Genomic DNA, 17,956 nt, shown 5'->3' with positions numbered 1-17,956 from the left:
AGAATCGTGATTCTTTCCATGGCTTTCAATAAATGAATCAAGACACTGCCTGGTTATTGGTAAGCCTGTCATGATAATTACATTATTGATTCATCGTGCCATAAATGGACATGACCTCAATCATTTTACCTTATCGACAGTGAACCAAGTGAAGATAACATGTTACTCGAGGCTAATTACATAATAAATGCATTATTTCAGCCAAGAATGACTCCAGATTGACTTGTTTTCAAAGGCCCGCTCCATAGCTCACTCTGCTATGGGTAACATTTCGGGTTCAGCCAATCAGAGAGGAGAGCTTGTTTATGTTAATTGAGCCAGTACGTTGACTTTGTTTAAAAACAGTGGCAAAACATATTAATTTATATTTATATTATTTAGGCTCAACTTTTGCAGTATTTTCTTATTGTTTTGGTTGTGTGGTTTTATTGAATTTATGGTATTTTAATTTTTTCCCCCAATTTCCAATTACAATATCTGAATATTCTTATTATATAAATGTCAGTTGCTCTATGAAAAGGTGTACTTGCATTATTATACTATTATATTTTCATTGTATCAGTGGAATAAAATGTATCTTGTACATTTTGTCAAACAAAAGCAGTAGTTATCATGACAGCATTTACATAGTGGTGGCTTTCAATCTGCAGTTATCTCGCATAAAGTGAAAATAAAACACAATTTGTGTGGTTTTATCTAGCAGCTGTGTATATTAACTGGCTGGTGTATAGAGTATACTGCACAGGGCAATTTATGAATATCACATTTTTGACCATAAACATGCTGACACCACATGTACCCACAAGAACGTTGCACTAAATTCTCCGTGTTCTCTACATAAATCAAAGAAATGAGAGATCAAGAGTTAAAGTCAGGTCTATAATCTAAAGGTTTTCCTTGTCTGTCCCCAGTGGGATTGACTTTTACTGCCAGTGCGTGAGCGGATAATGTTTTTTTAAAAATATATGTTTATTTCTCTTGAGAACAGTAATATGATTGGAACGGAGAAGAAGACGGGACAACATAAACATAAACGACACAACATAAAGAACAAGGCGCATCGTGGAAGTACAAATAACAAATGGTAAAGTTACAAGTTAAAAGTTATAAAAAGCAGTATTCCAAACAAAACAGCCACTTTTTCATACATATTTTCCAAAGATAAGGAGCTAGTAGCTCCATGAATAGCTATTAGCGTATCAGGATCCCAATGTTTCCCAGAGGCCTCTGAGAAAAAAACATAGAGATAGTTTTGGGGTTGTTTGGGAGTTTCCGAAGTGGCACTACATTGGATGACCCATGTGTGAATAATGCATAGCTTGCATCACAGGAGGCAACGCAAGGCTTGATGTCTCATAGCTGCTTGTTTCCTATCAGTGAGTCAAGTGGCAGGTCAGCCATGTTTAATGCGATCAGATGCTGGCTGACACATAGCTATACAGCGCTGACCACCACACTGACAGGGAGACACTTGGTCATAAGCACTGTGGCCAGAGTGTCAGTCCAGAAGGTGTCTTCTGTTGCACTCAGACTTCATGTTTTAGTAACACACATTAACAAAAAATGTCCTGTTGTCACAGTCTGGACCCTTTAGTGTAAATCCATGTATGATAGGTTTACATGGATTACCATTGAAGCAGCAGACCTGCGCGTTTGAGGAAGTGAATCATGCTGATGTGATCACATCGTGTATGTTTGACCGCTGAAGTCATCTTAATACTCGGAGTAAATCCTTGCAAAAAGCTGTGTCAAATGCTCGATGGTGCGTCACAGATGAAAGACGGCGTGCTCTTTTCGTGAGCGGTGCGGTCGCTTCTCTGCGAGTACATGTGAGTTTGTCTTGAGTCACAGAGAATATTGTTGAAAGGAGAAATAAGGACAAAAAAACCCAAAAAACCACCCAGGCAGTGAGAAGCGAGGCTGCTGTGGTTTACCTCAGAGAAAGACTCTTTTTTTTTTTTTTCATGTGTTTTGTTCACTTGAAACAAGAGTGCGCTTTTCCTCAGCCAGCCTCTGAGCTCCCTCTTTTGATCGGCAGGTGTCGTTTTGTTCCTCTAAGCTCCACCTCCTCTCTCCCGGCTCAAGCTGTGACCTGCTTTGCCTGTATAGTACAATACTCACTCTCTCAATCCCACTCTCTCCCTCCAACAATGAAGGAGATACCTGCTGATCCCATCTGGCGCCAGGTTTTTGTGAAAGTATCACTGAAGGGGGCGACGGACACCTGTCTGTAACTGCCCTGTTGCCCCCCTGCACACGATATCCTGTCTTTAGTGACACAGCTGGCACGTTCCTCTGGGAGTCACCCAAAACGGGCATCATGCACGTCCATGTGGGGGCTTCTCATGCCAGCTGTCAGCCCTTTGTAGGTGGCTCTGTGTGTCTGGAATGACTGCCTCTCGGAGCATGTGGTTCCACAATAGCTGGCATTTTGTCTGCCACACCCATCTATGCACAATATGTTAATAGAGCCAAAGAACTGTCCGGTTGTACAGGCTTTATTTGCAGATTGCCAAGAAGCACATGTTTCAGCAATTCTGTCACACTTTGAGAGATTGAGAGCAGTCTCTTCTTTTGCTCTGCAGCACTCTCACAGTGTTTTTAACGTCTTCTTTCTGTACTACAGTCCCCCCCCCCATTTCTAGATACAGCCCAGTAGCTCGGCCTTAATCATGACTATTCATGCTGTCCCTGTGTGTTTGTTGTTTGAACTGGTAGAGAGTATTCCCACGCTGCGTTGCAGGGTTGGCCCCCTGCTGGCTGTTCAGTAGTGCTGGAGGTCCTCAGGTCTGTTATACATCGATCTTGTTGCTGCATGCAAGTCATTAGATCCAATAAACATCACTCACTGAGTTTAGATTGTAATTACTGGTTATAATTGCTGTTTGTCTGCTTGTCTGTTAGCCTGTTGTTCTACAATGAAGAGTTTTGAACACACACAGTGACAAATGTTTGGTCACACAGATGAGATGGTTATCAGGATGGGAACTTCTTTAACATGAATGACACTCAATATTTATTTTGATCTTAACAGAGTCCTCTCCTCGCTATTTTCTCTTTGTAACACCAAGTCTGAGAAGTAATAGAGTTTACACTCTTGTCAGGCAGTTACCCAGACCACTGAGCATTAGATTGGTATACATATTGTAGTTTTATTACCTAGTGCTGAAACAACCGGTTGATCATTCGATTTCGACGAGACGCAGGACTATACTATAACACTACAGCCCTAGTGTTATCATTAATGTCACATGACATCATTATGTATGAAAATACTGTTTTTGTTTTTCAGTCACAATGAAATGGCACATGGAAATACACAACTCATCGGTTCCCCCGATTGTCTATATGTCTATAACTCCTGTCGTTGTTGCCTGTGGTGTGCGAGCAGAAACAATAGTGTATAGACGTGACAGCCCATCCTGACAGGACAAAACAGATGAGCCAGTTCTCACTCTTCGTTACTATACAACGTCAGTGACCTCTTGTTCCGAAGTGGCCCGTGTCTCTTGCTAATTCCCCACCTGTCTCTGTGCCTCTGCCCCTCTGCTAGCACCCTGCTGCCCCTGGCACTCGGTGCCATCTCCGACACCTGTCCTCATTAGTCCATGTATTTTTGCCAGCCAGGCACGCCCCCTCCCCAATCTGCCAGATATTCCCCCCTCGGGGCTCACTGTGTGCTTCATCGTGGTTGGTGCTTTTTCATGACCTTTTTTAATCTGCTAAATGTGGCGGGCTCTATGCACTGATTGGTTTAACCTCACTGAGTCACCCGTTCTTACTCATTAACAGACGTGACTCAGCCCACGTCACTTTTCTACTCATCTTCTTTATTACATCTTACTTTTCACTTTTTGGTAACACGTCATCAATAAATGGTTAAATTTATAGTAAATTAAAATGTAGTTAATAGTTATTTCACAGTTAACAAACAATGAAATGCTTTGTAAACAATTTATTAAGCAGTTGTAAAGGTTTATAAATATTATGGCCATCCAAATAATATTTATAGATGAACTACACAGTATTTATTACATTTAATAAACAACTGCTTAATTAATGGTTAATAAAGCATTTCATTGGTTGTTAACAGAGAAATAACTATGAAATAAAGTTGATTAACTACAAATTTACCATTCATTAATGATGATTTTTATTTCCTGTGGATCTCTTTGTTATTGTTTTCCTGTGCTGCCTCTCACCCGTTCGTCCACCCCCAACAGAACAATGACAACGAGACGCCACTACACTGTGCCGCCCAGTATGGCCACTCCGGGGTGGTGCGGCTACTGCTGGAGGAGCTGACAGACCCCACCATGAGGAACAACAAGTTCGAGACTCCGCTCGACCTGGCCGCCCTATACGGCCGCCTGGAGGTTGTCAAGCTGCTGCTCAGCGCCCACCCCAACCTGCTCAGCTGCAACACCAAGAAACACACGCCGCTGCATCTGGCCTCTCGCAATGGACACCTGTCTGTTGTGGAGGTGCTGCTGGACGCCGGCATGGACATCAACTACGAGGTGTGTAATTCGTCTATACATTTGTGTGAACTTAAAAAGCTTCAGCTTTTTTAAGCGTTCCTTAATAAACTGTCATGGCCCAAATCATGTTGGGTAACTTAATCTGTTCTTGCAGCATTTCCTCTCACTACTTCCTACCAAAGCTTTGAGATTAAATGTAAAACTCTTAAGCTCTCCGTTTGCAAAGGAAGTGCTGTGGTATCAAAGCAGAGCTGGGCTTGCTCCCCCTGGTGGGCCCTGTGGCGGTGACTCTGTACCAAACTGTGCCATCCATCTGTCTGGAGAGGCCTCTCCCTTCACTCTGTCCTCCTTTCCTCCAAATAGAGGATGTGGAGTCTATCCAGTGTCCTTCAGGCCTTGCATCCTGCAGGTTTCAATTAGCATGGCCCTGTGAGCTGGAAAATGCTTTGATTCCTCAACCACATAATTGTCAGTAGAGAAGTGGACCGAGTGATGGGCATAAATCCGGCAGTCGCCATGCACTGTTTATCTTGGTAAAAATGTGGATGCTGGAACTGGAATGCTGCAGGTTTAACTGATTCAACTGAAAATAAGGAAACAAAAATGCACTTGAAGTTAAATATTAATCAGTCTGTCTCAACTCTCTGTGCCTCTGGCTCTTTACACTTCTGGTTTCTTCTTCTACTCAGACGGAGAGAGGCAGTGCCCTCCATGAAGCAGCCTTGTTTGGAAAGGCGGACGTAGTGCAGAAACTTCTCAGTGCAGGTCAGTCTTCAGACGTTTGGATCACTTGCTGCCACTGGAAAAAATCCACACCTAACTTTTAACTGTCTGTCATTTGGAAGGTATCAATGTGAAAACCCTCGACCAGAAGGGCCTGACGGCGCTGGACACTGTCAAGGACATGCCCTCCCAGAAGAGCAGAGAGATAGTTGCTCTCATCCTAGGTGAAGACACTTGAAAACAGAGAACTGTGGTGGGAAATAACCTCTTGATTTCACATTAACCAGTTGTGATACAATCTCCTGTTTGTCTCTTACAGGTCACATGACTGGAAAACCCCCTGACATCGACCTTCCCCCTCCACCAGTCCCCCCGCCCCAGGAGAGTCCCAGTCCAAGGAAAAAGGGTAAGATTTACCAGATGTTAGAGAAGTTCAGCAGTTTAAACAGGAACCACAGATCAGGACAATTGCATTAGATGGCTGTGTGTAATTCGTACAGCTAAGGAATTAGTCTGTGTGTTTCTGCACCTATTGTACATTTTGCATTTCATAGGTGATCTGGAGAAGGTGAGCGAGTTAATCTCAGGGCTGGCCCCGGGGCCCGAGGAGGAGAGCCCGTACGAGGCTCTGTTCGAAGCCACTTCCTGCCACTCTCTGGACAGCCTCACCAGCGGCAAATCCTCTGACAGGGACTCTGGACGGCCCGATAGTGAAGCTGGCAAGGTCAGCAGCAGTTGAACTGAAAACTACTCTCACACACAAACATACACACTTGCAGGCAAACAATGCTAAGCCTGTCACAGGGTGTTGTTTTTAATGGGAGATGAAGTGCAGAACTCCCACTAGAGGGTGATAGTGGTCTTCTATCCACATGACTGGGCCTCAGACCCCTCCAGCTTTATAGGTCTTGTGGTGCAGAGTGGGTAAAAAATGCATTTCTTAACTTAGTACTTGCTATAAACTAATGAAAGATTGATCAGCAACTGTGTGTTCATTACATGTTGTATTCCTGATCATTTACAGAAAGATCGCCTGGTCCACTCATTACATCCTGGGCCTGGTCACGAAGAAGAGGTGAGATTATAAAGCCAGCAGAAACATCTAACACCACAGAAATTATATGTATTGTTTTAAAGCTAATTCTTCTGAGGTGTGTTCATAGCATCACAGAGACCGTCAGAAAACTATTATCTGCCACTGCAGCTGTTGCTTTTTAGCCACGACCCCGGTCACGACTGCTCTCTTCACGGCCGCTGCTCAAATCAAACGGCCTCTTAATAAATATTCATCCGAGTGCTGTGTGAGATACAGGCAGTAGGGGCGTGAAAAGAAGAGCAGTGAAGTGGAAAAGGAGTGGAGACAGAATCAGAGTCTGGCCTCAACTGTGTCTGACCATAGAGGAAGCATTGCTAAAGGAAGTTTCTTTTTACCATTCTCTAGTTTTCTATTTTACTCCTTTTAAAGGGGATATTTATATCCTAAAATCTAACCAGCTCCAGTGAATGCTTAATAGCAAGTCATTTATAAATCGTCTGTGCGTTTCCCTTGACTTTCTCCTCACCCCTGCTCTCTTTGGTTCTTCTTCTGCAGGCCCTGTATACGAACAGCAGTATCAATGAGAGATGTGAACGGGTGGAGGAGGAGGATCACACGTATGAGTTGTTGCTGACTGCACAGACCAAAGTCCCACCGCCCAGCCAAGAGTCCCATTCCCATAAAGGTAAATGTGTGCTAGAAGTATGAATAATAATATGCAAAATATATCTTTTTATTTTTGTGTTTTTAAGAGACGTTCCCGGCTAAACTACATACCCTCACTTTAACACATGCGTCCCTCATTCCTAGTGGGATTCTTTGTACTCCACTGAAGCTGTCTGAGCAGTAGGATTGAGTATTATGGCCTTAAAATGATCACAACATTTTTAGGCTATATCATACATAATATATATCTTTATGTTATTTACTTTATTTTTCTCTTTTATAACAGTTAACATGAGGTAACATAATTAAACTGGAAAATATATACAGGAGTTGTTCCTACAATGGTATATTTTCATGTAGATCAGTTTCAGTTGTCAGACTCTTCGTTAGCCAGGTATGTAGGTCTCCCTTTTCTTTCTTTTTTTATTGTTTACAATGTCTATCTATTGTTTCAGCGTGGGAGCATCATTCAGAAGCCAGCACCTTGTTATTGCAACCCTAACCCAGTTTCTGTGGTATGCTTCTGAAGTAGAGAGAGACACAAGTGAACTCAATATCGGCTCCTAAAATGCTCTAGTAGCGGTAGACAAAACCAGAAGATATGAGTGTGGTCCAGTTTGTTTTGATTTTATTTTTGCAGTTATTAAGAACTTCGTACGGTTCTTCCAGCAGAAGTCTCTCGAACTTTGTCAGTTTGTAGAAGACATCTGGGTGTGGATGATAAGGGTCCATTCCAAGGTCTTTTTCCCACTTTGTCTTTATGAAATCTATGAGATATATCGAGATATGATATTTTTGTATCATATCATGTGGACATAACAAGGAAGTGGGTAAAGACAAGTATTAGAACAAGTAGAACACTCTTGTAAATTCAGAAGATGACATCACTTTACTGTAATGCAGCTTTTAGAACCAGGAAAAGACAACACGTATGCCACATCACACTATAATGATATCCAAAATAGTCTCATATCATGAAAGAGATAAATATAGCGAAACAGTGCCAGCCCTACTGAGCAGTCTGAATACATTCCTGTTGTCACCGACAAGAGAGCCTCCACACACATGGTCAACCCTCGCCATCTCTGTGTGTGCTGTACATGAGCAGACCCCCCTCCTGTAGTTGTGTCTGATGAATGGCACTGCATGTAATTGGATTAAATGGGATTAAATTAGGAGGCCATTTGGATCCCGAGCTGTTGATGTAGATGTTTTAAAACCATCCCCTCGAGCCTTCCAGCTTAGTCAGCTTCACTGGCACCATAAGAGAACCTCACTGAGCGGAAGAGTTGGGAGTTTAATTGCTGATGTCATCGTGCCTCCTCTATGTGGATAAATGATGGTGGTTGGAAAAAAAAAAAAAGGGTTCTTTACTTCTGCTCTTGGGTTGGACAGAAATGTTAAACGATTTCGTTTTCCCATCTGTTTTAAAACTGCTTTATCATGTCAGCATACCCAGCCTTGTTTAAATGGCAGGGAGATAAATCTAAAGTCAGTCTGACTTGTCGCCATGCATAATACATGGTTTTATTATACATCACTTTCACGTTCTCTTTGCATAATGTCTCTCTTGACAATCAGAACTGGCAAAACGTTGTCTTCAGCTCTGAAGATGTGTTGCGTAATTGAACTCTGAAGATAATCTTTCATCATATGTGTCCTAACTCCCAACTGTTTTCTGTCTTCTCAGATGAGAACACCACTACACAGTCTTCCAATAGTGTCCTACCTCAGGTAAATGTAACGTTCTTGTCATTCCTCCCATATCTTTTACATCTTTATACTTTTTCTTTTTACGCCTGCCAGTTTCCAAGTACTTTCATTAACCTCTGCATGTGCAAGTTGTTGAAAACCTATGGATGGAGTCCAAAATTCCAAGTCAGGGAGGAAATAATACTCACATTTCACTTGTTTGTTTGGCTCACATCACAGTAGATGAACATTAACGCTTTTTGGCAAAGAGCCTTCTTCAGAGCGTTTAAATAATCTGGTTCAGTTCAGTAATATATACAAGGCCAGAGTTCGAGCACAGCTGAGAGTTGGACCTAATTATTTGGGAACCAATTACCTTTCTCATCCCCCGGTTCTAGATACAGCAACCAATCACAGGTACAGTACACAGTTAGATCTAATTACATCCTCATTATACACAATATGAAGCTTCGGAGAACACTGTTTCAGGCCATCATTATTTAACATTAAGACCACAAATTAAATGACAATAAAGGGACACAGACTACAAACTGTCCTAACTCAAAAAGCACTTTACACCAAAATTCTCATTAGATCCATTTTGTGTCATAACAAGTGAACATATCGTAAGTGTTTCTCATAGATATTTCGAGACACTATTAAGGTAACTGTTTAAATGTGAGTATTTTGTCATCTCTGACTTGGAAATGTGAGATCTACTGCCCTTTCATGTATTTTTTTTAATTTACTCACTGGAATTTTTGGGTCCTGTGCTCCACTAATTTGTTAAATGGCAACCTCTCTTTTCTATTCAGTCAGAAAACAGTATCAGCATGACCATTTGACCACAGCACGTTATATAATAGAGATTAAATGTATTGAAATGTATTGAAAGGTTTCGAGTACAAGGTATTAATCCTCCACACCAGACCCTGCGACTCAAAACAAACCGTACAACAAAAAAGAAAATACCACAATATAGATCTAAAATCAGCTTTTTATTATACCTGAGTCTATTTTTAAAAGATTTACTTGAAGTAGCCCACATATCATCTTCTGCTCGTTCTACACTTTTATAGCAACAGAGTGTAAAGATGAGAAACATTTCATTGGGAATAATCTGAGGAAAGCTGTCATCACAGTAACAGATAGCGTCAGCTGGAGGCAGAAGTCATCTTAAACTGGCCCTGTAAACCTTTCTTCTTCTTTTATTGTCCCATCATATCTTATTTTATTGCCTTTCCCTATCTATCATCCAGTTAGCAGCTTTTATTATTGCTGCCACCCACCTGCAACCCCGCCTGCTGCCCACAATATCCGCTGACATTTTTTATTTCCAGCTCTGATTGGGTTAGCTGTCCTCTTCAGCTGCCTAATCATAATAAACGAGCAGCATGGCGTCCGCTGTGCTCTAACATACAGTCTTGTTAGCAGCAGAGCCAAACCTGCCACCTGTGCTTCCTTGCAAGCGGTTGATGGGCTTCGTATTAAGATATCTGAATAATTAGCCCGGGTTGTTAATTCAGGGCTCGTACAAAGCCTTGAAATATGCTGGATTTGCATAAAATCCTTAAAAAATGCTTGATTTTCAACATAATCTGGTGTTTCATTAACACAATTACTTATTTAAAGACAATCTTTTATATTTAAAATTATACAATTATGTTCTCATATTTTTTTGTTGTCTCTCGGCATTGAAATTAGCAAGCATTTAAAAATCATGATTAAAACATACGACAAGTTCACAACAAGATAATCCAACTGACAAGATGTGTACAGTTTTGAAAAAATCTGTAAACGTAATTTTTCACAATCTCATGTATAGTAACAATCGAGACTGGCAGATGCTAACAGGATTCTCTGGTATGCAGGAAGTGTTTAGAAGATATGTTTAAAAATGGCAGGTGTGACTAAACTCTTTTCTCTTCTTCACTGTCCCTCTTCAGCGTAAACCCACTGCCCCGAACGACCTCAGAGCCCCGACCAAGACGAAAGACAGCCTGCACCCTCCTGGACGGCCGGGCCCACGGGCACCAGGAGGTGAGTTTGACCGCCGTGCTCGGATTTAAGTAACCTAATAAGGAACAACAACTGCTGCTGGCAGTGCTGTGAGGGTAAGAAAAGATGGACTGGACGGATCAGACTTGTAAAAAGACAGGCCAAGCATGTCAATGACATGGTAGAAATGCATTTGGGTTTGCAGGGTGAGATGGGCTGGCTTGGATTAGCGCTGCCAGGGAATGCATGACTGGCATTCTCGAGCAGCAGAGCGGATTTGGCTCGATTGGGAGCAGGCTGATTGACATTCCCTGGCAAGTGGGCAAGACACGTTTCATTTCCAGTATGAAACAGAATTCTTGATCAGATTGTGACGTTCCTATCGGAGATTCACATCCCGCTTAAAGCAGGATTTGCCACATCATCCAGTCAAGAATGGAGCAGAGGTAAGGAGCATGGCTTCTGGGTTCTTTTTGCTGACACAAATCTTTATTGAATAATTATTTTTGGAGCGTGTTTGCAAAAGGAACTGTGTACGGACACATAGTAGGCAAGCTGGTTTGGTTCTGTTTATAACAGGAACTGGCTGTTTTTTTCTTAGATCTGTGGCGCTTGTTTAATTTGTTTTTTTGCTGTGGTTGTGGGAAAAGAGTTTGAGGTTATTTTCTCCCAAAAGAGTTTATAGATGTTCTGCGGCACCAGCATCTTACTGAAAATATCCGATGATGATAGTTCAAACTCAGAGGAGCCATTTCAGCGTTGATTCTCATGCATTTATTCTAGTCCTTTTTGGTGATTTCTAAATTTTACTTGTTATGGACAAATTGTTCTACAGGCAGTAGCCGACATGTTCTCTTAATAAGAAAATATATCCTGACGTCTTGATACATCTAGCAGATTTGTGCAAATGCCCCTCAGACGGTTAACCGTAATGAGTTTAAACATTAAAATTGATGTTAAATGTTCGACAAAAGCAGCACTCACAATTCTGGAACATGTTTTGCCTCAGGATTAAAAAATAATTAAGTCGGCTTGACAGTTTTTTTATTAAAACCGCTGATGTTGCGGGGAGTAAGGCAAATACTTCCTCATTTCTGTTTTCTTGCATATTGTCCTCAGTGACTCTCCTTTCCCTTTTTTAAAGCCACAGAAAAACCACAAGTTGGATTTATATCTGAACACCACGCTGTAATTTTCCCTCTCTTTTCTGTTTTTGTTTGCACATCAGCAATTTGTAGTTCCCACTTCTGTGTTTTATATAAACCCCGGCTGAGCCCTAAATGTTTAGCTCTGCTCATGTGGATGTGGTTTCTGAGGTCCGAGGTCCTGTGTGGACAGTCGGGGACCAGACCTCAGCACTCTGTAGCAGGTGGAGGAGACATATGCACGGTCAGCGATACCTACGAGTGTTTATCATCTGTCACAAACACATTGCTGTTCTCAGCAGGAATATAGTGTTTCCCAACAGATTTCCACCTATGTGCCGTGTCTTTTATAAGGTTTCCAGGGGATATTTCACACAAGCAGTAACATCATATGATTCTCCACAGATGGTGATAAACCTTGGGTTTTCATAGTACACAGTTATAAAGGCCGAGAGTGAAGTATACCCTTATTTATACTTGCTTTTTTATTAGTTTGCAGATCTTTCTTTTCTTTTTACTGGATGTGCAGCTTTTATAGTTTCACTTCCCCCTTTTGTCAAAAAGCACTCCATGGTTCCTCCAAAACTTGAAAAATGTACGGTTGCTTGTACTGTTCTGAACTGCAGCGCCACAGATGAGAGCAGAGAGGCGAAAGATTAAAAGCACCTGTTTGGCAACAACTGTCATATTACATAAGCAGTGAACCACTGCTTTAATCAGATGTATCAGTTTGAATGCACAGTATGTAATTCCTTCCCCAAGGGGGGTAGTTTGATGGTGTCATGAAGTAGCACGGGATCCTGGGAATCTTCAATGTTAACAGTCACCATTGCTAATGAAAATCTGATGTGAGTCAGGCAGGAATGTCATCGGGTGAAGTAATGTTTTACAGTTTCAATTAACTTTAACTCAGTGTCCTGCCCTTAAATCTGCAAAGTAACTAGTAACTAAAGCTATCAAAAAAAAAAACGGAGTGAAGTAGAAGTACAAAGTAGTAGAAAATGGAAATACTCAAGTAAAACACCTGCAATCTGATGTCACTTTGGACTCTGGGAAATTAAGATGAGCATTTTTCACGTTGTTTGACATAGATAATGGAAACATTCGTTGCAGTCCTAGCTAACAGCAGGGACTATTGTTCTTTATTGACCAGCACTGTCAATAGAGGTATTTGTTTACTTGCTTACTGTAAATGTCCAAATATCAATAATATGGCCTTTAGCCCTTTATTGACATAGTGCAGAGGATGACGTAGCGCTAAAAACATCTTTGAATCTACAATAAAAACAGAGCAGAGTTTCCACAGGCTGGTGCTTGAATTGACTTTGCACTGTGTGGACGCTGGAGTGACAGCCAGCACCGGCACTGCAGCGTCTGCACAGTAAACATGACATCATTATTAAGATATGGAGCCGTCGGTGCCAAATGAAACACACATCCGCACCTCTGCGGTGACCTCATCCATTTACACAGATTGTGTCTGTGCACATTTTCCACCAGAGAACTGTTTGAGCGGGGAGTTGCGGTTGGTCTCTGCGAAGGGTTAACACCATGTGCGATTGTTGGAACCACATGGATGTGCTCATTGGGCGTTCACGCTCCCTAGCTGCCAGGGAGAAGGGTGGGTGTTTGGCTGTGGTCCTGACATATGTTCAAGTATACTCACTCACCCCTGATTACACACACAAACACCCCCACACACACTTTTCCTAGATGTTTAAGTGTTTAGAAACATGTGAAAGGAGGTTTCAGGGTGTTGCTTGGCACATTGAAATTGGCCTTGAAATGGTAATGGGGCAGTTTGGTGAAGTCAGAGAGTTAGCGTGCCATTCCTCCCCATCGTGTTCTGTAGATATGACTCCTTCGCCGCCAGCTCTTTTGATGTTTTCGGGCTTTGAACAGCAGGTTGAGAGATAGCGGAGCCGGCACAGCGGCAACGTCGGCCGAAACTCTTCTGTGAAGGACAAACAAAGTGTTGCAACAGGTCACTACTTTTCCTTCGCTGTCACTGCCCCAGATTCCCTGTCACCAAACACCCTGACCCCGTCACCCTGGCAGAGACAGTCCACACACACACATCCGACACACACACTCCTTCACCATGTGTCACACGGCTAATTATCAGGAGTCTGGCTGCTGGAGGATAGGGTGATTCAAATTTCCATTCCTGAGCCACCATTAGGGTCTAGAATTAGAAGCCAGAAAACACAGAGTGCTGCTGGTCACACGGCAGACAACAACACGCATCACGACCGAACGGAGGAACTGCAGGACCAGGCGTCGTCATCCCGTGGCTGATTTGATTGCAGAAAAGAGGCTTAGGTGGCAGTAATTCCTCAGGGAGTGGGAGGAGGAAAATCTAATTGTTTTTAATTGCTCTTGCCAGTCCGTCTCATTAAGGAGTTGTTTTCATTGGAGAAGGCAGCCGATGTAAGTTTCCCTCCTCTTGGCAGTATGTGAGTCTTGTTGTTTATTTTTCTGTTGTGTGTTTGTATGGAAGTTTATTCGGTATCTTGAGGAAACTCTTGTGTGTTGTGTCATTTTGGGAAAGCGGGCCTGTGAGCTGAAGCTGCTCACAAGGATGACGAGCTCCGACTCCCTGTTACAAATTACATGCAGCAGATAGACGTCAGACTGCTGCAAGCTGCGTTTGGAATTCTGTTATTACTCCAGCCAACAAACGCCTTCTCCTCGCTCCTTCTCTGCTCTCCCTCTTTTTCTCTCCGTCACCCCTGGTAGGAAACAATTACAGATCTGTTTCTGGGCTCGTGTGGGCGGCTTCTTATTAGCCCTGCTCTAAGGATCGGCCCCTCAGTTAGAAGTCCACTTTCCTGCGCTCACAAACTACTTTTTTCTATGCTGACTTTGCCCATTCTTTTTCTCTTTCTCTAGATAACTCCCAGCTCAGTCAGGATCAAGGAGCAGGTGTCCCAGAGCAGTTCACCGGCCTCCTGCACGGATCCTCCCCGGTCTTCGACTGCCGCGAGGAGCCCTTCAGGCTTCCAGGTGTTCAGCCATCCAGCCAGGGCCAGCCAGAATCAAGAAAGCCCAAAACCAAAGTAAAGCAGGAAGTTGCAGCAGCAGCACCGCCACCTAGCCGTCCCAGCATGGCTGCCATCCTGACAGACTGTGATCCAAAAGCAATTTACGCAACTGTGAACAAGGAGCCCAGGGACTTGGGGGCCGGGGCAGTGTCTGGTGTTAGGATGAGGCCTCCCGGGGACCTAAAGCTGGCACGCAGCCTCTCCAAGTCGGACTCTGACTTGCTCGTGTCGCCTCCTAGTGAGGAGGAGGGAGGACTGGGAAACCGTAGCGAGTCTGTTTCTAACTGTAGCACTGGCAAGAAGAGGCTTGAGAAGTCTCCATCTTTCACCTCAGAATGGGACGAGGTTAGTGTTTGCTCTCACCTTATTTAAGATGATGTGTTTTCTTTTTGACGCTTTAGCCGTTGCTTGCACTGAACAAAGTAATACTGTGGACGACAGGTCAATAATGACTAATGTAAAGGTTTTCGTAGGTGTTCAATACATTAAAATCCAATAATTTCTTTAATAGATCAACTGCAAGATGTTTCAGCAGAATATGGAAGAATAATGGGATAAAAAAAATCCTAAAAAACTTAAGAACTTTACACATATAGGAACATAACATACAAAATAAAGTACAAGTTACAAAACATACTGTATGTTAAAATATATTGAAACTAGGCCTGCAAGATATGAAGAAAATATGCAACGTGTGGTAAAATTATTCAGTGTTGCAATGACTATATGAGTATAGGTCAAAGGCTGTGCCTGCACGGCCCAAGTATCCAGGGTTCTGTCTGATAGGTCAAATGTTCACATGCAGAATGTGAATGCATGGTGTTAAATGGTGTTCATTGTGTTTCAGGCAGACTTTTGCAATGTTTTTAGCGCATGCTCATATCAGGAAGACAAGGAAAATACTTTTTATCGGTCTACACAAATTTAATTAAGTAGTAGTACAATATTATCGGCTATTTATCGCTTTTGTAAAATTCTAGCTGATAAAGAGAACCGATAATATGCAACCAAATGCTTTAACCCACTTAACAAGTGCAGCATCTACACACTCAGATACAGTAAGTGGCGATATGCATCTTTAAAGTCAGTTAGTGATCCGCCAGTTAACACAGAGGAGAAGAAGAATTTTGACTTGCAACACATGTTCCACTCTGTCTTGTTTCAACAGTAGATTTAGAGCATGTATACAAATACAGCTGTATGAGCATATTGTCTAGGATTCCTCTTGTGTCCTCTTGTTAGGCCTAAGCCATGTTGTACTTGTGATGAAACCACAACGCATTTGTCTACATCTACAAAACCGATTGAATGGAAACCTCAGTATCGACTGTAAACAACTCTGTCAACTTAAAGCCCACCTGGTCACCTGACGGAGGCGCTGTGCAATTTGAGCACTGCCTTGTTTTAGACATAAATCATCAGCAAACACAGTGATCTGGGTGGTTTAAAAAAAAGGTGTTTTTACACGTAAATAATGAAGGATTTTAGTTCACTTTGTCATAATTTTAATTTTGCTGCCTTCGTTCTACCAAAGACATAAAGTTTTACTTGGAATGGGATTATCTTTATTTTCTCAATCCTCCGTTGTGTTTGTTATCATGTTGGATATTCATGACTAAATATACCCCTCCATTCAGCACGTTAATGCTTTGTCTGGGATGCAGATAAAGAGCTGAGTCGAGCCACAGCGAGAGCGAAGAGATTAGAGGAGACAAGACGATGGGGATGAAACAGCTGAGAGGCTCAGGGAATAAGACAAGAGACAGAGATTTGAAAATTGAGATTCAGAGAGAACATACAGGCTGCAGATCTGTCTCACTTCAGCTGTTGTCTCCGTCTCTGGCAAAGGCTTCAGAGACCAACCTGAGTCTCTGTGGAGACAACCCATCATACAGACAGAACACAGAAAACACACCACTGAACAAGGTTATTCTGAGAGGAAAAAAGTTTTCTCAAAAATCCCCTTTTTTGTAGTTTGTGTAGACAGTTAGTCAGCACATTTTCCAAACATTATATTAATATTTATGGACTGTGAGATTAGAGCATACAGTATATGATAATGAGTTAACAGAGGTATACAGTCATACAAGCCAATTAACATAGTTTCCTCTTTCTGCTCTCTCACCATTTTCCCACAACAATCCTCTTATTGCTACTAAGATTAATGATATCCTCCAAGCTTCTCAGTTAAAGACAGACTGAGGAGGATTTGTCGTTTGAGGCCTGTAAACACATCACTCAAAGTTGTTCTGGGATGGGATGGGGGGGGCTACAACCCACTGTCCAAAGGCTGATGCAGAGACACGGCCCAAACACAGCAACATAATAAGTAATGAAAGTCATGACAAAGCTAATGAATTGGAGAGTATTTCTGAGTTTGTACTAACCTAGCTGAGCAAAATGCAAATTATTTTCTATTTCCAAAAGACATTATCAGCAGGTGCAGACCAGAATGCCCGCAAATTCAATTAAATATAGACTTACAACAAATCAGAGCAATGCAACATGTGATGTAGCACTGAGCTGGTTAAAGGATAGTTGACTTGCGCTTACAAAATGAAAATTAAGTGGATTGCTTGTCTCTCGCCCCAAATTTGAAACAGATTTTTATGGGTTGCTAAGATGAAATAAGTTTACTTACCCCAAGCCTGCTTCATACAATGGACTCACAGAACCTTGGATTGACCCATAGACTGTACATAAAGTCAACATGTCAAACCAGTCCCGTATTCGATAAAACAGCTGTTACTGAGCTCACAGATTTGGAGCGAAGTCTGTACATAGTTTTTGAGGGGAAAAAAAGATCCACTAGCGTCTCGGCCATTCTCCCTTGCATTGTTAATATTTTTGCTCCGTCTCTGCTGTTTAAGACATCACAACTTTCCTCCACCGCTGTAACTTAGTGCAGCCGAGTCCACGAGAGACGATTCGCACGTTGCATTTATGAAGCCAGATGGAGCAAATCATGGCCTCAGATAGCACCGCTAATGCTCCCCTCTCCAGGGCGAGGAGATCATATTGCTGCCCAGTGTTCCTTTACATGACCCCATCAGACAAGCCGCGGTGAGCTGAGCTAATAGAAGCTTTGAGGTCGATATCTTGCATGCAGGTGGTCGGAGTCCTCCACTTATGCGTTCACCTCGCTAACCTCTCTCTGGTATGAGGAGGCTG

The 17,956-nt window shown here is 42.4% G+C and overlaps 1 protein-coding gene across 6 annotated transcripts in view; it reads left to right on the top strand.

Annotated features, from left to right (window-relative positions):
• LOC140999591 (ankyrin repeat and SAM domain-containing protein 1A) overlaps window positions 1-17,956 on the top strand; it is a 71,535-nt gene that overhangs the window by 23,275 nt on the left and 30,304 nt on the right. For all 6 annotated transcript variants that reach the window (XM_073470072.1, XM_073470071.1, XM_073470073.1 and 3 more), the window contains 10 exons: window positions 4,224-4,520; window positions 5,171-5,246; window positions 5,327-5,428; window positions 5,524-5,610; window positions 5,759-5,928; window positions 6,229-6,279; window positions 6,796-6,925; window positions 8,597-8,640; window positions 10,545-10,638; window positions 14,634-15,130. In XM_073470072.1, coding sequence (XP_073326173.1) covers window positions 4,224-4,520; window positions 5,171-5,246; window positions 5,327-5,428; window positions 5,524-5,610; window positions 5,759-5,928; window positions 6,229-6,279; window positions 6,796-6,925; window positions 8,597-8,640; window positions 10,545-10,638; window positions 14,634-15,130 — 1,548 coding nt within the window. The remainder of the gene's footprint in view (window positions 1-4,223; window positions 4,521-5,170; window positions 5,247-5,326; window positions 5,429-5,523; window positions 5,611-5,758; window positions 5,929-6,228; window positions 6,280-6,795; window positions 6,926-8,596; window positions 8,641-10,544; window positions 10,639-14,633; window positions 15,131-17,956) is intronic.

The sequence above is a fragment of the Pagrus major genome, chromosome 7 (assembly GCF_040436345.1).
Source record: "Pagrus major chromosome 7, Pma_NU_1.0".
Lineage (NCBI taxonomy): Eukaryota > Metazoa > Chordata > Actinopteri > Spariformes > Sparidae > Pagrus > Pagrus major.
The sequence above is the reverse complement of the archived record's forward strand: the minus strand, read 5'-3'. Positions and strand labels throughout refer to the sequence as shown.